Source organism: Lagopus muta, chromosome 2 (assembly GCF_023343835.1).
Source record: "Lagopus muta isolate bLagMut1 chromosome 2, bLagMut1 primary, whole genome shotgun sequence".
Taxonomy (NCBI): Eukaryota; Metazoa; Chordata; class Aves; order Galliformes; family Phasianidae; genus Lagopus; species Lagopus muta.
Genome location: NC_064434.1, coordinates 65,273,485 through 65,295,500, shown reverse-complemented (window position 1 = coordinate 65,295,500; position 22,016 = coordinate 65,273,485). Strand labels below are relative to the sequence as shown.

Sequence of the window (22,016 nt, the reverse complement as noted above, 5' to 3'; positions counted from 1 at the left end):
CTCAGATGAACACTGATATGAAATACAATGCCGCTATCTCTGCTGTTCTGATGGCAATTGAAAGGCACTTAGAGGCCGTTCAGAAACTGCTGTAATTTGACCTGTGCTTACTCTTCTCTATCCGAGAATCTGATTTAGACAAGAAAATACAAGAATAGGCGTCATCATTGTATGCTTGTTTTTCCTTAACTTGCAGCAGAGCATTAAGTTTTAAGTGTTAGCACTTTATCAAACAGTAGACATGGGCAAAAACCTTTGTGTGGGCTTGAAATACGCTTTTCTGAAAAGAACCATTTCCAATGCTGTCCTGCCGATAGTTGTAAGTATATACAATATTAGCTTAGCCCAGATGCCAGTGTGAATAAATTTTGAACAAGGTGGGTGATAGTTCTCAGCTTGTTCTCATGCTTTCTGTGAAAGTGCAAACAGTTTCGTTCTTTAAGATGAGCCCTAGTTGTAGTTTGAAATCTCTTGCAGACTTTGAAGCACTATGCAGTGTTCTTAACTGGCAGCAGCCTCTGCCAGAAGAGAGATGTTCACCTTGTTTATCACTAGTGTAATGTCTTGTCTTTTCTGTTTCCTTCTGACCATTTTTTTCCAAGCAGAAGGGAATGGAGAGACTAGTTAAAGTAGAAGACATAGTGGACCTTGCTGAAGAATGGAACTAGGGGAAGAATTGGAGAGAATGAGTGATCATGGAATCTTCTTTTAAACCTAATTTATGACCTTTTAATCACATGAATAGATGCTTGTTGACTTGTTCCCAAGACAGACATTTGAGGTTTGAGTCTTTTGTTTTGTATCCAACTGAAAACTGTTATTAAAGAACATTCCTATCTGTTTTTGATGCACTGGCTGGCCATTTTCTTCTAACTTATTTTAAGGGGTGTCTGATAGAAGAGAGCTTCTTGGCAGCAATCTGATCTTAATAGCTTCTGAGAAAATGCATCAATTGCCCCTTTTGTTTTATAGAAGATTGATGTAATTTTCAGCTATTATCTATAAGGAAATCAGTGTAGTTTATTAAGCTAGCATCATGGATTAAGAATTAAAGAGCTTATCCTTTTATCACTTAGACCAGTGTGACACTGATGTTAGTTACCCATGAGGAGCTTGAGTAAGGCTGAGCACATGGGAACTCTGTGAACTCTTTCTCTGAACTCTTAGAAAGCAAGCTTTTAGATCTCTGTCAAGATCAGGCTTGATTCTTGAAAATTAATTTTCAGCTACTATATAGCCTGTGCAAAGAATGAGCTGCTTTTCTTGGAGTATGAGTAATGGAAATAGTCCTGTCATATTGAAACAAATCTTATAAAGAAGAAGTTTGTGTGAGCAAATAAAACACTGAGCTAGCGCTATGTAGGAAAAATAAATTTCATTTAATCAGAGGAGAAAACTAATCTCTAGTCACATTTACTTCTCAGAAAACTAAAATACCAGCAATGTCTCTAGTGTCGTCTTCTTTTCTGGCAAGTTAGATTACGTTCATTTCAGTGGTACTGCTTAAGTAGTTTTAGTTTGCTAAAACATTTCATGGAAGCTTTACAGAATTGAAATGTCATGTCTGAAGTATGAAAATGAGGAAGAAATGAGTTTTAAATATTCCACCGTGGCTTCATCAAACAATAAGGCAGAAAATGCATTTTATCACAGTCAGCTCATCAATGTCTCTTTTAATTCTGTGAAGCTTTTTTTATAGACTTAACATGAAGTAAATGATACGCATAAAATATAAGATTTTAATGTAGTTTAACCACTGTTGCAGGGATAAAAGCAAACTGATGTACTAGCGTTCTGGTGAGTTCTTCCTCATCACTGACTCTGTCAGTCAACTGCTTTTCCTCTTCTAAATACTGTCAATCAGCTGCTTACTACTGAAGAATTTTGTTAATCTTATCATAAAGTGAGTTTCCAGGTCTCCACTGTAAGTAGGCCATGCTTTCATGGGTGGTTCTTTGGATACATTCTCTTCTGATCTTTGTGAATTAAACAGGCTAACTAGCACAAAAAGCTTTTGATCAGTTTTAACCAAGGACAGTAGGATAAAACAAATCATTGTAGTTTCAGGCATTTTGCAGTCTTTTAAACCATCCATTTGTAAGCCACTGTTTTCTTTAAATCTAACAGTTTTATTTAAATGATCTAATCCTGATACTCAATAAAGTAATATAGTCTGAACTAGAGATTTTTTTTTATTTATTTTTCACTGTATACTTATTCAAAACATTGTTCTACTACTGTTAATTTTTTCCCTCTATTAGGTATTTGATTCTATCCTGATAGTGTGAGACGAAGGGCTCCAGAATGAATCATTACAATGATTCCTACTAGACAACGTTTCTCAATCTATTTAACTTTCAGCAAAAACAAGGTGTTCAGGCAAAGCCATGCTAATAAATTGCCTGCCATCCGAAGAAGCATATCTGTAGCACACAGTTGGTCAAAGCTTGAAAAGTTTTTTACAAGTATAATGACAGTGCTTACTACTACAATGAACACAGGCCTGCTCTGCAATTCTGAGCTACAGATGGTGTCTGCTTTGATATTGAATAGTACGGCAAGATAAAGGGAACGGTGTCTGTAATACACAAAGGACACATTTTAACTACTAATAATAGGCTTGGGACTGCCATAAACACTTTATATAAATTGTCCTACAGCGCAGATTCTCTTTCTTAATTTTTGCTTCATCTTCCTTGCGGTTGAAAACCTGGCTGGATATCTTCCTGTTGCTTTGTAGCAGTTCTTGTGTGTAAGCATATTCTTGTAGTAAGCATAGTCAGCAAGGACAGTAAAACAAATGTTTCAGGACACTGATTTAGACTCACTGCTTCACATAATGCAGTCTTCTATAAACTAGAAGGATGGGCATTAAGATTTTTTTATCAGTTAATTCCCTGGGCTGCTGACAGCTGCTGTTTTGTTATTGCCTGTGATTGGCATATTCGGAAATATTGTCTCAGGGCTTCCTTCCTGGGCAAACTCCCCTGTGCCTCACAAGGAGAAATGGTTTAGGAAGGGAGCAGCGTGGCAGCACCTCCTCCTTAACCACATTCGAAAGACTAGGGTATTGATTACTGAGAGATCATGTCTTAGTGTTTTTTCTCCTAGCAAGTGAGCCTAGAGTTGGTGGTAGCGATGGCTGCAGAGGTTCAGTATGATTTTTGACAGGCTGGTATGCTTGGAAAGAAGACATTTCCTCTGGATTCTCAGCTGCTAAGGTTGGATCGTTCATTTCCAAAATTGTACAGACCTTTTGAAGTAACCTAAGAGCCGGTTTTCTGGAAACACTGCTGGGTCAGGGGTTAGTGCTGCTGTTGATGTTTCTGGGTTTATGGAGAACAACTGTTAGAATTACAGTGTCAAGGAATAATTGAACAAATTGTATATATTGTGCATAGTCAAGCTTTTGTTCTTCTGCCAAAACCAACTGGTATTTGGATGGAACGAGGGAACAAGCTAGTAAAGCTGGAAACTGCTGCTACCTCTTGGTTTGGGAGCATGGTTGGAACAGCACAGAAGAAAGCAAAAATTCTAACATAAAGCTGCGAACCTTGTATTTATTTTCAATAGACAAGAATGAAGTGGGTGTGCACAGAAGCTTTTGTTTGTTTGTGACAACTTTATGTGAATGAAATGAGTCATTCTCTTCTGCCGTGGGGCAGAAAACTTCTGGATTTTTATCCTCTTCTGATAACACTGGAGTCTTAGTCTGTGCATACGGAGGAATACTGCTCCAAATCAATAGAGTTACTCCTGTGCCTATCATTAGTGTACGTCTCTGAGTGGAAACACACACATAGTGGTGTATGTGTGTGTGCATTTAAAGACCCTTTCTTGATTATGCATGGGATATAACTAAGAAAAGCGACACGAAGTATATTTCAGTTTTTATTTATTTATGTTTAGTTTAAAACTGTGCATGTGATAATTACTCTGGGTTGTGCTGAGGTCATGGGACCTCTGATACATTGGATGTTTTTCCTAAATCAAGTAAAAGAAGAAAACTTTGTTCTTCCCCCTGCTAGTACTGTACACTTGTAGTTAAGCTTCCTGGTTTACCAGTTTCCTTTAAATAAGGTTGGACAGAAATCTCACAGTATCAATCATTAGACAAACGTGGCTTAAAAAAATAAAAGCCAGCAGTGTTTTGGACTTCCGTATGTATACACAAGTAAAGCAAACCTTTCAGTAAAGTTATCTGAAAGTAAATAGTCCCAAATAGAGTGAAAGTTGGAAACACCTTTTTAGAGTGTTGCATTGAATAGCCGTGTGAGGTTACCTAGACTCACACATACACAAAATTGTTTATAAAAACACAGAAGGTAATGTGGGCCCCCCTTGTTTGTGTGAAATGTATGGAATAGTCCTGAAAGGGAAATAAATTTCAGGTTAAAAAAATAGCAAATGTTGAAGAGAGGCCATGGGTCCATAATAAAGAAGTATCCTGTGGGTGTGATAAAAGTCCCAGCAGTTCTTTGGGTAAAGTATCATTAACACTAGCAAGCTTTTGTTGAAACGGCACGCTTTGAGACTTGCAAATTTTGGAGCTGCTCTTAAATATAGCAGAGGCCACAGCATGTGTCTTATAAAGTACTGGCAATTCAAAATCTAAGTGGATGTTTTGCTCATTTTTTAGCGGTGAAGGCCTGAAAGTGGAGCATTACACTGCATGGAATGGAGTCGCATGCTCTTGTGTCTTGAACAATTAGAATTGAAATGTGAAAATTTGTTTCCAAAGCCAAATGTGAATTGATACAGTAATATGATGTTCTCTTTCCATGCTTACTCTTGCAAGTATTTTAATCAGGCCTTATTCTAAATAAAGACATTAAGTTTCATTCAGATATTTAAATGTACAGTATGACATCTGTATTAATCTGTTTGTGGAAACAAATGCACTCTGTAACTGCTGATACTATTTGATTTTGCAGGTTGTCTTCTGAATTTTGTGTCTGAAGGTACCCTCTTGCTTTCTCAGCAAATCATGGACATCGTTGGCTTTCTGAAGTCTCAGTTCATTTGCCACCTGCTGATCTGCTACATATTTATAGTGTCAGGACTGATCATTAACTTCATTCAACTCTTTACACTTATACTTTGGCCAATCAACAAGCAACTGTTCAGGAGGATCAACTGCAGGCTGGCTTACTGCATTTCAAGCCGTAAGATTTTGTTTTTGTTTTGTTTTAAGCTATTTTCATATTTTGTCTTGAGGGAATTGTTTAAAAAAAAAATATCTGAAATGGTTGTCAAAGTAACATATATAAAGATCATTACTGCTTCCTACAGCGCTTGCGTTTGTGTGGAGAGGTGTTTGCATTGTTGGAATATACTGTTCTGCTGAAATGTTTTGTTCTTTGATATTGGGATACTTGCTTGACTCAGGATAATGAAGAAGGACTGCCTCTCATTTGACTATCCATCATGTTTCATTAAGCCAAATGAGAAATATTGAGCAAATAACAGCATAACTCAGTGACATGTACTGTTTGTAGGTTTGCATTGCTAACAAGTCATTTCCAGTAGCACTTTCAATCTCTTTATTATGCGTGATTTTGTTTTTGATCTTTGTAAAACTTACGTATCTGAATGCTATTCAGAAATAGGAAATAATTTAAAAAAAAAGAACAGTGATTCAGTGTTGATTTCTTAAGCCACTTGTAAACTGTTTGCTTGAATAAGCATTTCAGGCCTTAAGCTGCACCTCAGTGTACTCAGTGTAAGCATGTAGTTCACAACGTACGGTACAACAGGTAGCCTCTAAGTTTTGAAAGAAATGGGAGTCTCTAGAGGAGTAGATAGCATATGCTCAGGATATAAACTGTAGAAAGACCAAATCTGTGCAGCTGCTGAGAGTCGTGACAACTCACTGACTGTTGACTAATCATTCCAGTACGAAGACTGAGATCTGTATCCTTCTATATTCTCTTCTTATATTAACTTCTTTGTTAATAAGAAGTGGGTAGAATCTCCACCCATCAGCAGTGGATTATCAGAGCATCTCAGTGATATCACTATGCTTATAGACTTGTTTCTGAAGAGCTATGGCTCCAGCAATGATTTATTGTAACGTCTGTCTTCAACATAATAACTATCAACTTACAGCAGAGTGCAATCTCACCAGAAGCTGTTAACAAATACAGAAGTGTCCCTTGTCTAGTAGTTATGTATGCTGTTAAATGTGTCTGTGTTCCAGAGGAACTGATCCAGGCCTTTCTGAAACTTGAAATTGGATTCTGAAACAAACTGTTAAAAATTGCATGCTTTATGAGGCTCCCTAAAGATGATCTGAATATAATGTTACTGTCAATGGGAGTAAGTTATGGGTGGTTTCATATGAAGAAAACAGCTATCCAAGACAACGAGTAAGAGCTATGTTGCAGGAGTATAGCAAAATGGTTTCCTCCACGCTACTTAGTCACTACTAGGAACCTGAGAAGGAGGAAGCATTGTTAATGATCGTAATTAACCACTTAAGGGAGAAATCTGCCACATATCTCGAGCTGGAGGCTGTTGGAGATTATTTGTCTCTCATCAGTGAGTCTGCCATTCAACTCGTCAAGGCATTACTTTTCAAACAGACTTTTGATTCAGATTTCAAAGCTGCATCAGGACCTATGAGCCCAAATAAATTGCAGGTACTGTTTTAGTATTTCTATGATAAAGAGACAGTTGTCATAAAGGAATTTCACATTTGTTGTCCATGTGTATGTCCCTGAAGTAGTGAGTTTGCAAGTAGTATTTGTTCTGATGTATAAACAGTGCCATGAATGTGGCCAAATTTTTACTTTTTTTCTGGTGGCACAGAATATGTTTGAAGCCATGGAATATAGGAAACAGCATGTGTAAATTTTCCTTTAGGGCAAAGGCAGGTTTTTATAGCTATATTATTTTTAATGCAGTACCTTCTGCCCCATTCAGCCATTTGGCTACTTGATGGAGAGACATCAGACTTGCGAGTCTTCAGGCTGAAGCCTTTAGCTGCCCTCAGCATAGTGTCATCTGTACCTGAGGCCAGTCACTATGTAAATATGAGCATGTAATACTGCATGCTTGCCCTTGGTTGGGAGGATGGCTTTTTATTCAGGGTTGTTAATCTAGTCTTCAGTCTTCGCTGAAACAGGTTGTGTTGTGAGATTTTTGCCTCATCATGCTCAGAATAGACTAGCTTAAGGATAAAGACAGTTATTTGAGCTGTACAGCACAGCTTTGCAAACTGGCAAATGATTCACCTTTATCTGAGTGATGTTTGAAAAGGGGAATGTGACACATCATTAAAATAGGTATTTGAAAGAGCTGCAGTAGATCAGTTAGTCAAAACTGATTGTGTTTTTGTAGTAGTGTATGTGTAATATAATGACTTTCGTGGGGCGTTGGTGTGCTGATGAACACGTAACATAAGCAAAAAGTATTTGAGATTCTGAAACTTAGCCATGGAGAACATACAGACTCCTATGCATTGCTGTGGGGGTATGCATCACATTGCCTTCAGTGGCTGTTAAATCCTGAATCAGTAAGTTAACCCAACTGTTGGAGCTGGAAGAGAGCATTTCACCCTTGACACCATGCCCTTGGGAAAGTATTCTTGTATTTTGAACAGTGGTGAAGTTTTCTTCTATCCCTTTTCTTCCTTTCTCATTTCTCACTACGGTAGTTCAGCCTGAGTTGGAGATGCTTGCATATCTGCTTATCTGAATTAAGTCAGACTAGCTCAAATAAGTGTATTCATGCTGTAAGAAGGCCACATGGAATAACTGTGGTTTGATAGTTGGAGACATAGCTGTGTGAGCTGCTGCTTCTCCACTGTGAATATGACCATATCATAGTGACTGACAACCCAGCAGGCTAATGTGATATAGTATAAATTACTGCTTGTTGATTAAAGTTAGAAAAGAAGTAAAAACTTGGTATCCAGTTTGAATTTATAGTATTTATTACTTGGTAATTTATTACTTGGTATCCAGTTTGAGTTTATTGTATGTATAGGAAGGATTTACTAGAGCAGCAACTTGGTTTTAATGGAAGGGAACAGAACTGCACACAGTTGACTCCATTACTGAAGGTGTCTTCAAAACAATTGTGAATTGTGACTTGGTCAGACAAGGAGAGTTTAGCTTCTGTTCTGACCTAATTTATTATGTTTTAGAGATGGGGATACTTTCTGACACCATTATTATTGGCATCAATATACTGAAAAATATTGGTTCTGTTAAATAGGCTGTGGTTTTTTGGTGGGGTTGGTTGGTTTGTTTTGAAGTGGCATTTTATGAAATTGGAACTGGTGAAAAGTTCTTAATTGCACATTGGAAGCTTTGTTCGGTCTCCTTGCTCTTCAAATGGTGACTGTTCATCAGACTGTAATTTAGGTTGCTTTTAGAAGTCCAAGTTACTTTATGTGTTTTACTGCAAATAAACTCTCTTTTTTTATCCATTAACTCCTTTGACAACTATCTGCAAGGGAGTGGTTAGCTGTAGTCTTCTTTACCCTGTATGCCTCAGTGCATACAGGGGAATGTTAGTTGCCGAGAGTGGATTAATTCAGCTAGCCAAGAGGAAAACTTATTTATTCTTTTGTCAGTGTTGCACTTGAGAAGTGCCAAGAGTTGCACAACTTCTGTTATATTTCAAATGTAAGAAAAATGAAGACCTTTAGGCTTAGAACTTTCAGTCAGTGTTTTCTAGCTCCCAGTGTGTATTCACTGACTGATTCAATTATCTGTTAACCCCCTTTTGTTAAGTGTCAGCACTGATAACTACTTCCTGATACTGAACTCTGCAAAGTACAGCTCTAGTGGGGAAATCAAACACTGCAAACCTGTGCAGGATGGTAGTAAGTTTTAAAAATAAGTGCATTTGGAAAATGGTGTTGGAATGCAGGTTAGGCAAGCAATCAGTATTTTTTTCTATTTTTAAATAATTTAGGGGCGCTTTGTCTTCAATCTCTTCTTCCAAAAAATGAAGAGCTAAGGACTCTGCTGAGGAAGAAAGTGCGGAACGCATCATAGTTCTTGCTTATGCTTGTAGTTAAATTGGAAGAGATGAGAGTACATTTGCCTCCTTGTTATCTGGGAAAAGCAAACCACGCACAGCTCTTCTGCACTAGCAGAAGAGAACTGTGAAGTTGGCCAAGCTTGTCGAGAGAGCAGGTTATCTTGGCTATAGTGCTATGTGTGCACATGGCTGTGCGGCTTGTGGAGGCAGTGGGAGAGTGACTTGTATATCCAGTACTAGTTTGTGTTTCATAGGCTGATGCAGTGCTACTGCCGGGTGAGCAGAGTATGCTGGGCACCCGCTGGCTGCATGGAACATAACTGCTGAGTGCTGAGACTGAGACATACACGTTGGATGAATGGCTTCTTTAAAGGTGTTGGATGTGCTTATTAAGGAACGTATTTGGCTATGAGTGAAGCAGTGGTTGATAACTTGTCCTCTTGCTGCCTCTGTCTTGGTGGAAAATTAGCTTCTCCTTCTATTGAGAAGCAGCCTGTGCTCCTCACTTGAATGGCTAACTGGCCTTCCACTGACTCTCAGCCCAAGATGAACTTTGCACTGCATAAACAGAAGATCTGCCAATGAGAGTATGACTGTGTGGAAGGATGCATAAGGGTTTTAAAAACAATTGTCTTTGCTTCTAATTTGCCTTTATAAATTAATTATAGTCGTACTAATAGCTGTTCTTGTGCTTTGAAAGGGATGTTATTACACCTCTGGGTAAAGTTACAGTGTGTTGGCTGCAGTTTGTAAATCCCTCTGAGGGGAAGGCCCTTCTTTGCATGCAAATGGGCACCCCCTGATGCCTGCTTACAGACTGCAGAGAAAACGAGATGAAAATTGATTCTTCTTATAACTGAGCTTTCTAGAAACAAAATCAGGTGAAACCAAGAACTGCTTCAGGCTCATCATCTTAGCTGATTGTTATGAAACAGTGAAATTAATTCCTCCCACATACAGCTGTAAGCATCACAGTACAAGAAATGGGCATCCAGATGAGGATGTGTGATAGTACCGAGGCCATGTTAATCCTCGGTTTTTTATTTGATGGCATGCGTTCCCAGTGCCCACATAAAGGCCTGGACGCAGTACTCCAGATGGGGCCTCACAAGAGCCGAGTAGAGGGGGACAATCACCTCCCTCTCCCTGCTGGCCATCCCTTTTTTAATCCAGAGCACAGATGGCTTTCCGGGCTACAAGCACACACTGCTGGCTCATGTCCAGCTTCTCGTTCACCAGGACCCCCAAGTCCTTCTCTGCAGGGATGCTCTCAAGAAGAACTTCCCCCAGTTTGTATAAACACCTGGGATTGCCCTGACCCAAGTGTAGCACCCTGCACTTGGCCTTATTGAACCTCATTAGGAGGATGAGTGGGCTGGATGATCTTAGAGGTCTATTCCAACCTTCGTAGTTCTGTGATCCAAGTCACAGCACAGAATGAGGCATTAATGTTACAAGTTGCTTGAGTTGTTGCCTTACTAAGGGTGAGTATTACACGTCTTGTCTTGGGGTTTGCTGTCAGTTGGCTACATCTCTTACTTTTCTGCTCCCTTTTGAGCAGTGTGCAGCACTAGAAGCACATACCACGGTGTTTCTCCCTCTCTCAAAAGCATTAAAATTACATAGGAACATATTTTGGAGTAGATTTTTAGGCTCTTTGTACATCAAGGATTTCAGCAGCTGGTGCAGTGATGTCTTACTCATTTTGTGCAGGAATTTTTTGAAACTAGTGGGAAACAGTATTTCCTTTCAGCAGTTGTTTGAGGTCTTTCATTGTGATTCTTGAGTGGAAAGAGCTTCTGATTGCACATGCTTGGTACTCCTCCATGACAAGATAGTTTGTGACTTGTTTGCAAACATGTTAAATCTTCTTACTTGTGGATTATGTTGTTTTCTCACTTCAGAGACTGTTGTTAAGGTAGCAAGGTCTTGTTGGGCATTCTAAATGTGTGTTGCTGAACATCCGTCTTGTAGAAATTTTTTCTTAAACATGCATTTTTCAACATAGTATTCAGAATTCTGAACACTTCAATGCTGGATAAAGAGGGAAATGAAAGTGTATGCAAGACAGTTCTTTAGTCTGCTTGGGCTTGGGAGAGGCAGTTATTATTTTGCCAGACCCATTTTGGTCCTTGCTGAAACAATGTTCAAAGCAGAATGAGAAACCACAAAGAGAGAGATATTAGATTACTCTATAATTGTTTGTGGGTAGGTTGTTTTATTCTTCTGTTAGCCCACTTTTATTGATACTCTTAAGTTGTATGCTCTTTCTGTACTCAGACTACATTAGGGTGCCAAAAGCAAACATTTGTGTTATCTCATAGTGTTGAAGGGGAAATTGCACTTCAGTATGATTATTCTTCAGTTCTTTTATTTGAAATTTGATTTAGAAACGCTATATTGCACCTATGAGTGTAGAGTTTTCACTGAAGGTTAAAACACAGGTGAGTATTCTAATACGTGAGTTTTTTTCCCCATTCTACACAGATTTCTCACTACTTATTGGTACTTATGACCAAAATTCCAGGAATCAGTATGTACTTCTAATGAACAATTTGGATGAATGAATCTGCCACTTGAGGTAGGTAAGACAATAGAGTGATTGTATGGGCTTAATTTTTGCCTGTCACTTCTAAAACAACTTACCCTGGTTTTTGGGAAAATGTGGGAGATCTGCAGCTGTGAGGCTTTTGACAGTAGCTCTTCTTGATATTGCTTTGCTACTTTATAGTAGCACCTTTCCTGTACTGTCCTTAAATGCTGTGGAAAATCTCTTATTGGACTTCTTTTTTTCTTAAAGCAAACAAAATCATAGTGTTCTCTGACATTTTCCAGACCTTTTCCCTAGCTCAAATAGGGTCTTAACCAAAGATGTGCAATGTACTAATGCTGTACAGTTTGCTGAAGGTTCTATATAGGCAATCTAGCTATAGAAAACTTAAAACCCTTCAAATTTGAACCATTTTAATGGGGTTCATCTGACCTTGCTTTTTGCAGTGCTGTTTTTCATACGAATGACAAGATATATTAACTCTTCAGTATTCAGAGTCCTTTTACTGATTGAATTTGGTTATTTTTCCAGAAACTGAATGCAAACTGATTTTCTCTGTTGAATTTTTATGAAGAAGTTTTCCTAACCACAAAAATATATCAATGTTTTATTAATTGTACACGTATTGCCTTTTTGTTCTTATAAAGAAGGAAGGAGTTACACAGGCAAAATAACTGTGATATTTCTTTAGTTTTCATATGTTCCTTGCTTATCTAAAGTTTAAAATTGAGACCATGGTACATTTTTCTTTTATTAGGAGACTACTTGTTCAATATATTTCTAAATGCTAAGAGTTCAGATTTTTTCTGGATGAATTTAAGCTTTCTATGGAATTTGTCTTCCTTGTGTATTCGTAGGCTCTGACTCAGTGTTAGAATCTTCATTAATTCATGCCTAAAATTTATAGTTTCCTAATTGGTGATTTCCTTGCAAGCGATGTCCTGGGAGTATCCCAAACCTTGTGGGTAATACTGTAGGACTTAGTGACTTAGACCTAATGTTTGGTGCTACAGGATGTGAAGGCAATATAAAGAAGTCACTGAAAAGTTCTTTGTTGGAAAGATGTAAATTGAATCTTCTTTGAGAGTAGTGGTATGCTAGGTTCTTCCTTCTGTTTTGTAGGATATTGGAGTGCCATTATAATCTTTAGAGCTGTTTTTCAAATGTTGCTCCTCTGAACACTGTGAGAAGGCTGAAAGTACTGTTGAATATTTTGACTTAGATTGAATGGAATGTAATGTCATTGCTGACCTTCATAAATCATTAAAAGTCAGGATACATGACTCTGTGCTTTGTTTCTAGCTCATGTCCTTGACTTGTTGGTATGGGAAAGTCCAGTAGTCATAATCCCATTTTTAAATGAAGAAGACCAAAAGGGAGATAGGAAGGTCTGCCATCATATATGCACAGTCTATTGTACATGGATGCTTTTGGTGTAGGACAGCTTTCTTGAAATATGAAAAGTAAACTTCAGTAGGAAAAAAAATAGAATGGGATCAGCTTGGACAGTTTGCTGAACTGCAGTGCTGCAATTGGAAGGTCATTCCTACTTCCCTCTTTGATGCCTTATTAAGTTAACAGCAAGGAATTGCATGCTGGCCTTTGGAGGCAGCTCTGGTGATTGTCTGCTTGATTGTTATCTGCACTGACTGGTCCTGTTGCCACGAGGAACTGCTGGTTTGTTGAAACATAGGAGTACTGCTAAATTCCTCGGGGAGGAAGGATAAGAGGAGTCCTCAAATGTGAGACAAATCTCTTTGACACGTGGCTGTTAAATAATTAATTTCCCCAGAGGGTTTGAAAAGAGCATTTCAAAACAGTGACTACTGAAGTTCTGCCTATGTGTTAGAGCCATTGTACTTGCCAGGCTGGCTTTGTTCCACACGCACAGAACTTGGAGAGAAGAAGCTGTTTTGTGGGCAGCTTGTCTGGGGATAAAAGATAGAAAAAAGCTGTGAAATGAGATGTGTGAAGTGTGCAGCTGTTTTTTCCATAGGAGAGGGTTGCTTTTAACTTTCAACATGGAGATGGTTTAAAAGGAATAGTAACTAAAGAAGTGAACAGCATTTGTTTCTGTATTTCTCCATCTCTCTAGCTCTGGGTTATACTAGAATAGGGAGCACAAGTTGAAACCTCCTGTTTCAAAAACACATATGCAGACTTAACATTTCTTCTTCATGTGAAGGAAAAATGTGGTTTATGTTTTGTGGACCAGAGGAGAGAATCCATTTGATCAAACCTGAACGATGCACATTTTGAATGGGAGGGAAATGCAGGAGTGAGAGATGGGGAAGCTGGCGTGAAATAGTGATGAGTCAGCACACAGTGGTTTGGGCCAGGGGTCTGGGCCAGGGCTGGCTTGTGGCCTCAGGAGAGCTGTTAGCTCAAGTACCAGAGGCATGCCTTGAGGTACAAAGGTTCCGTCCTCTTAATCACTAAGTTCTCACTGCCTGTTGTATGCAGTACCCCTGTGAAGATCTGAAATACTCTGTAACTTCCAGGATTCTTTGAAAGCTTGTGCACTTAAGGCCTTTCATTAAATGTGGTTCTCATTTGGGTTCCCAAAGCAATTATAGCCTGGCTGCATTTCAGCAATGCAGGTGTGGCCGTAATAAATCATCTGTAGATTTGGACCTAGTTCAGTATGTTTCATCTGAGAAAATGTTGATGCTCCTACAAAGAGCATGAAACACTTTTATCAATAAAACTCTTTTCTTCATTCTGTAAGAACATGAAATGGATCATTCAGGGAGCTGAGGCAAAGAAAGCACCAGAACTGCAGTTTGTAATGTCTACCATCAAAATTTCAGCCAGGATGTTTCAGTGATGTCAAGTATTTTTCACTTATTACGTTAGCCAATTCCTGCATATGTATGTGTAGTAGGTTTTAATTCAGTGACTAATCAAGCATTGAGATCAAATTGCCAAGAAGAACAAACCACAGATAAAGCTCTAGCTTTGTAATAAGTGCAAAGAGCCTTTCCCTTATTTAGGGTTACTCAATTTGCTGTAGCAATGACTAAACCAAAGTTGAAGATTATTTTTATACCAATTTAAGAAAGTGTCATTGTATATTAAATAATAAATTAAAAAAAAAAAAAGTGGGGGAGGAGAGTGTATCATCAGTCTTGAGGAAAAAGTATTTAATTAAGACTAATGCAAAATTCACATTTGGGCTTACAGTTGCACTTGTAATTTGTAAACTACAAATTACAAAACTAGATGTGGGTAGGATTGGATTTATTTATTTTTCAATTTGATTTTTAACTTCTCATCTAATGCATCATCCTGTCTCCAAATCTATAATCTTAATCTTAAAAGTTAGATTGGCAAATTACTGAGCGTGTTGGCAGAATGAAGGGGGGTCGTTATCGTTTTAAACTGGTGGTTTGGTTTGTACATGTTCCAAAATATGCATTTATGAACTGTTCCTTTAGCGTATTACTCTTTGCCAGTCACTGGGTATCTCAGCACAGAGCAGGCCTTTGAGCAGCTATCGTTGTGCTCTGCTTACAGCAGCCTGTGTGTGAAATACTTTCCCACCTGCTCTCCTGAAGACTCCTTCTTTGCAGCACATACAGTGTGCTGCCTTTGCTCTATTCCCTCCTGTGTATCTTCCTGTGAGAGAAGGTGTATGTCTTGCATAAAGTTCATAAAAGTAGTCTTCATTTAAGAACTTCAAGATCTGTTTTTGTTTTATTTATACACTGTGTCAAGGAGTGATTTGATGTGCTGCAAAACCTGGATTTTTAGAATTTTAGGATCAGTTCATTCTTGTGGAAACCCCCAAGCGGGCATCATCTAACAGGACTTCTGGAGGAGGCTTTGCTATCTGACTCGAGTGTTGTATTCTGTCCCTGTGCTATGCTTTCACAAACTTCCTGGGCACACCCTTAGCAGTCAGAAAGAAATAAGGAATGATAATCACAGCAACTCAAGTCATGAGTGATTTCTGTCCTTCAAATGAACTTGCTGATGTTGCTTCTTCCAGTGCTATCAGCCTATGCTGCAACTGGAAAAGGATCTGAACCAGTGAAAGTTGCAATTTTCAAAAAGCAGGCCCATAATGAGAGAGGACTGGAGCACCCCTACGTGCTTCCTCTCCTTGATTCTGTTGTGGTGCAAGCTATTTTAAGTACATGGAAAAAGTGGTGTAGGTACCGGTCTTATTTGCTGAAGCTTTCAAATAAGATCATTAAATTCATATGGTAAACAATGTTTATTTGCACTGACTTCTGGCTTTCCAGCTTTGTAGAAGCTTCTATAGTATTTTGCAGACTTTAGAGAAGGTCTAAATGGCTTGTATGGAACCTTGGAGACCTCAGGCACAGTGCCAGCTCGCAACCCTTGCAACCTAACATCTGCAGCCTGCCATTTGTGGATCCGATGCAGCAGCCAACTGCTACTACTAGGGGGCTACTACTGTGTCTCTTAGCTTCAAGTGGCTTAACACCTGTGAGAATCCTGAGGTATTTTATATTGTTTCTTTGATCGTGTTTTGCTAGAAATAATTGTGATAAAGTCTAAGAGAAATGCTGCAGGGTGTGCACATCCAATTTGATGATACTCCTCTGCTCCCAACATGTGCACACCATGTTTGCATGGTAGGTCTTAATTTTACTACTTCTGTGAAAAGTGAGACCTTCCTCCTGTATCTACTTGAAATTGCATGTCTGGCTGCTACTTTTCATTTGCAAAGCATTTAGTAAGAAAATGCCTTGGTTGCCAGAGAGGAACAACTCTGCTTTTTGTAACTGATGAAGTCTATTTTTCTGGTAATGGAATAGAAGAGCATGAGCCTTGAGCCTATTGATTATGTTGACCACATCAGCTAAACATGTGTTGCAAGGAATGCTATTCTGTGCAAATAATTCCAAGAATATGGCAGTAGTCATTCAAAAGGAAGAAGCTAGTGTGCTTAGAAATAGCACATCTGTGTGTCACAACTTTACTAGTTGGACTACAGAGCAGAAAGCTAGTAAAGCTTCTTTTGCAGGCACCCTTTCAGTTCGAGCAGATGACAAATTGGTGGAACCTTCACATCCTCTCCTGCTGGAGCAAACAAGCTGCCAGCTTTCTGAGCAGGCCTGAATGCACGTAGATTCTTCTAACTTTCTTCCTGCAATTAAGCTTGAGGAGATGTTAGAGTAAGCACAATCAAACTGTGAATGTTATCTGAGAGGCACAGGTGATCCTTACCTATGGTGTTATATTACTGAGTTTTTCTTAACTGAATGTAGTATTTCTGATATGTACTGCATTATTTCTTTCTTTGTTTTAAGAAGTATTTCTTATGTATTTATCTATTTGGTTAACTTCAGCTTGAAGAGTTAAACTCTATGCTCCATGCAAGTGTCACAGCTTTATGAGTATTTGATGGGTATATTTGATCTGTTGTGCTTTATTTTTAATTCATGAAAGCCATTTGTTTGACTTGTAGTTTGTGACCTTATTGTCCCTTTGAGGCACACTTGGTGAAAGTCACTGTTAAGAATTCAGAAACTAAAATAAGCATCAGGAGACATAGCTCTTTTCTCTCAACACGTGATGAGATGCTGCAAGATTACAGGCAGAGACAGGGAATTCAGGGAATGCAAGTGAAAAATGAGTAATGGTTTTGTTCTGAACAATGTTCTCGAAGTGATAGAGGTTCAGTGGCTATTTGCCATTAAATTAATGCTGAAGTAACTGCAGTGGTACAATATAGGTACTAAGTCAACTTGTTTCCAGTTCTGAAATTCAGACAGATTTGTTTTTCATAGGAAGACTTACGTACAAGTTATCTGCCTTAACTCCTAAAAATATGTTGTTTTAGCATATTACTTCTGGTAATAAGTGGCTATTTCTTCAGAAGCACACTCATTATCTGAAATCAAAAGTAAGTGGAAATATGAATGGAACCTTGACTGTCACTACCATGGTTTTCTTGTTCTGCTGTTTTGTGCAGACTTTAATTCTTTCAGTTCTTACAGCTCTAGGAAATATAGCTATTCCTAACTAGAGGGTTTAAATTACTTTTTGCTCAGTTTCCTAATTGAATTCTCTGATTCTCCTACTTTGTGCTAAAGATTACTTTCTATTGCAACTAGTAGTCTCTTTTATCATCAATCATTTTTCTCAGAGATTAATTCCCATCCCTTTTTATCAGGAGCTGGAAGTGAAGGTTAAACATGTTGAAGATGCGAATCTAGAGTAATGAGAGCAATAGGATTTTCTCTCTTGATGTGCTTTCTTGTTCTGAACTGTCTAAGTTTTTATTTGATTTGAAACTTGGTCTGTGTAGAAATGAAGACTTTTGTTACAACAGATGCTAGAAGGAGAGATTTGTGAAAATAGCTTCCGCTCCTACGTGCATTAAACACACAAAATTCACTTGAGTCACATAAGTTTTCTAATTGTTATATGATTTAATTAGTACTTCCAAACAATGCATATAGCAAAAAAAAGAAAAAAAAAAAAAAAAAAAAGTCACAGGAATGTGTGAGCTGTTCTGGGTCCTAAGAATGGACACTGACCATAGCCCTCTAATTAAGGAAATGCTAATGATTCATTATGTCAAAGAATTCAGCTGTGATTGAGTAAATAATAGGGAAGATTAAGACATCCACTAAATAATTCATGTTCACTTTTTTTGCATGCTCAGATTTTGAGATCTTTATCCTGGAAGGTGATTCTTGACTGAGAACTCTCTTAGGCTGACACCTCCCTCCTTAAGCCAGAAGGCTTTGCCTGAGAGATGCTGGCTTCCTCCTCATCTGTGGTGGCATAGCCTTGCAGTGATGGAAGACAGGAGGTATTGGTGTATAGTGCAGTCTGTTTGGAAAATACTGCACTTCTTTTCTACTGTTAGGAAATAGGAATATCAGTTAAAGGAACTAGAGTAAGCTTGAGAATATACAGATATCTGTGCTTCCAGTCATTTTACACAGCTGTTTTTGTGACAGTGGTATTTAGCTTAAATTTCTTTCTTTCCCCACTGCTAGCCTCCCAACATCCTTCAGTGATATTTGTGAGGGCAACCCAATCCTCTTCCTGCATGTTTTTTTGATAGCTTAAGTGAGCCAAGCTGTTCTGGTTTCCTGTCATTGTGGTAGCCCTGGTCTACATCTGCTTTGTTTCAAGTTTTATTTCCTGAGCATGAATGTCTGTTACTGATGTGCAGGCCCAGAGATGATCTGACTATTGCAAGGAGCCATTCCTTTTCTCTCCAGGAAAGAACGTCATAATGACATCTTTTTTTTCCTTCTTAGAGCTGCATAATAAGAGTAGACCAGAACATAAGCTAATGTTCCCAGACCCTTCTGTCTTGCATCATTTCTGTTTTATTAGTTTTGCAAGGCTTGTTCTATCAAAATTAATGCAGTTTCTGTTACCTTGCCTCTCAAAGTTATCTGATTTGTAAAGTGTGTTCTGATTTTATGTCACTGATAAAACTTATTAATTTGTATTTGTATCGGTGACTCCACCACCTCCCTGGGCAGCCCATTCCACTGCCTGACCACACTTTCAGAGAAGTAGTATTTCCTAACGTCCAGCCTAAATCTCCCCTGGCGCAGCTTGAAGCTGTTCCCTCTAGTTCTACCACTAGTTACACGAGAGAAGAGGCCGACCCCCAGCTCACTACAGCCTCCCTTCAGGTAGTTATAGAGAGTAATAAGGTCTCCCCTGAGCCTCCTCTTCTCCAGACTGAACAATCCCAGCTCCTTCAGCCACTCCTCATAAGGTCTGTGCTCCAGACTTCTCACCAGCTTTGCTGCCCTTCTTTATACCTGCTCCAGGTCCTCAATACCTTTCTTGCAGTGAGGGGAAACTCACAGGGGATTTGCACGTTTTGGCGTGGTTCTCCTTTACAGCATTGTACTAATAATCTTCAACATCTCTTTGATTTTATGGCAGTTTCTTTTACCATACCATATGAATGGCTCAGTGTAGCCTGGATGTGTTGGGCTTGGTATATCTCTTTTGTTTGTAGAACGAGAATTATCAGGTAATGTCATATAAACCTGCTTCTGATTATGGTGAGTGGTCAAAGCAAGTCCTGGGGATTTGATGATCAGAAGGCTGGAGCACCTCTCCTATGAAGAAAAGTTGAGGGAACTGGGCTTATTTAGCTTAGAGAAGGCTCCGGGGGGACCTCGTTGTGGCCTTACAATACTTGAAGGGAGTGTATAAACAGGAAGGGGAACAGCTGTTTACAAGGGTGGATAGTAATAGGACAAAGGGGAATGGTTTTAAACTGAGACAGGGGAGTTTTAGGTTAGTTTTTCACTGAGAGGGTGGTGATGCACTGAAACAGGTTGCCCAAGGAGGTTGTGGATGCCCCATTCCTGGAGGCATTCAAGGCCAGGCTGGATGTGGCTCCGGGTGACCCTGTCCATGGAAGGGGGGTTGAAAGTAGATGATCTTTATAGTTCTTTTCAACCCAGGCCATTTTATGATTCTATAATTTAGCGCAATGAAATTTTGAAGTCTTGCCCCCTTATGTAGTTGTTGTTAGCCCTACAGAGAACCTAAGGAAATGATCTGAGGAAGAGGAGATGCTTTGACATCTTATGTTGTCTTTGCATGGTTAACAGTAGGCCAGACTTCTTCCCAGTGAACTGCTTGGGGTTACTTGTGAGCTAGATTTGGTAGCCTTTGGGCTTTGCTTTGGGCTGTCACCTCCCTCCAGGTGTTAACTAATTCTAGTGAAGAGCTGAGCAGTGATGTAATTGTTTTAAACGTGATGGTCATGTTGTACAAGTCTTAACAGTGAAAATATTTACTAAAAACAGCTAAGTGGGAACGTGTAGCTTAAATTTAAGATATGCTGGCTTAAAGATTGTAAGGCCTAGGAAAAAGAAAAAAAAATATTTTCAGTGTGTTTATTCAAACAGGAAGTCGCTTTAAAGAAAATGTTGAAAAAAGGCTGGTGTTCATTTTGCACAGAAACTTGCAGTGAGTGGCTTGCTACCATTTCTGATTTACTAAGCAGTTCTCCTACGGTGGTGTTCCTATATGCAATATTAGAGAGGCAATGGTGTTTTGGACAATAGGAAACCATATCCACAAGAGATGAGACTGCCTGGTTTCATGTCTATACAAAGCAGATGTTGGTGTCATGGAAACTTGCCAAGCTGCATGTTGTTTTTCACTGTTGGTTAGTACTAACTCCTTTGATCATCACATACTTTGTTGACCTCAGTTACTTGTGGCAAAAAAAAAAAAGCACACGGTCTTTGCTGAAATATAAGATTGGTGAAGAAAACTCTGCATTAAAGGAACTTCCTGCAAGCAAATGCTGAAATAAATGAGTCTCTCTGCTTGAATATATGAAAGGACTGGACTGCATTTATCTTTTGCCTTGAAAGCACATCCAGTAATTTACTGTGGTGGGTGGGGAATTAAATCATCATTTCTGGATTCCTCTGTTGGTGATTTCTGGCCCTAAAAGCACAGCCATGCAAGTCTTTGAAATGTTATTCAAGGGAGTTGCTGACAGGATCTCCCACAGGGAGTGGGGCAGAAATCTTCAAGAGCAGACCTGCAGCCAATAGAGAAAGGGTTTTTTGTTGTTGTTGTTGCTTTAAATTTGTGTGCATGATTCTCTGCCATCACTTTCCATCCTTTTGCTAAAAACAAGTCCAAAGGGTAAAAATGATTACATCACCTGATAGGGTAATTGGGGGAGGGCAAGGGGCTCAGGCAAGAGAAGTGTGAATTTTGCTTTCCTCTTCTGCTTAAATGTTCTTCTTAAACATTTTTGTACTGATTGAAAACCAGAACCTCTGTCTTGGAGTGGTCCAGATTTCTCCATTGTATATCACTTTTGCTCCCATACTCACCTGCAGAGAATGAGAATCTGATTGGAGCAGAATGGGAAAGGCAATGCTAGACAGAAAATGTGTGTATGCTTTTTATAATACATCATCTCCTGGACATTCAGTAATGTTCCAGCTCTGAGCTCCAGTTATTCCTGTACCTAATCATTGCAAGCTTATAGCAGAATGCTGATCTTCAATTCTTTCTTTATAATTACTTGCTGCAGGAAATGAAGTAGACAACCAGAATAAATGAGTAGTGAGGCTAGATGATGTAGTGAAGCACTGGAATAGCATGTGCCAGGAGCTGTGGAGTTGTCAGTACCTGAAGTTTTTTTAAAACCTCCTAGGTGTCTTTGCAGTTGAGATGGTAGGTAATAACATCCAGGGTTTCAATCCTCAAGTCCAGCTAAAGAAATTTACTAATGAAAGTCATGCGAGGTTAGAAGAATAGTGATAGCTGTTTTAATGACTCATTCTCTCAAAACTTTGACATGGAAAATAACATCTGGGTAAATTCTTTGTGTGTTTCCCTTAAATGTTTTTCGAGTAACCAGTTAGCATCCATGATGGTCTCTTGTCAGCTGTTTGTTCTTTAAGTACAGGCAGTGAGGCAAATCAGATTATGGTACTGATGGGGCAGGAAGCAGTCTAACCTCACAAAGGGTAGA

At 38.9% G+C, this 22,016-nt stretch overlaps 1 protein-coding gene across 6 annotated transcripts in view; it reads left to right on the top strand.

Annotated features, from left to right (window-relative positions):
* Positions 1-22,016, top strand: part of AGPAT4 (1-acylglycerol-3-phosphate O-acyltransferase 4) — a 79,358-nt gene that overhangs the window by 21,128 nt on the left and 36,214 nt on the right. For 5 of the 6 annotated variants that reach the window (XM_048938031.1, XM_048938029.1, XM_048938026.1 and 2 more), the window contains exon 2: positions 4,935-5,165. The exons of the other annotated variant lie outside the window; for it this stretch is intronic. In XM_048938031.1, coding sequence (XP_048793988.1) covers positions 4,988-5,165 — 178 coding nt within the window. In that variant the 5' untranslated portion in view covers positions 4,935-4,987. The remainder of the gene's footprint in view (positions 1-4,934; positions 5,166-22,016) is intronic. 6 annotated transcript variants of the gene reach the window in all.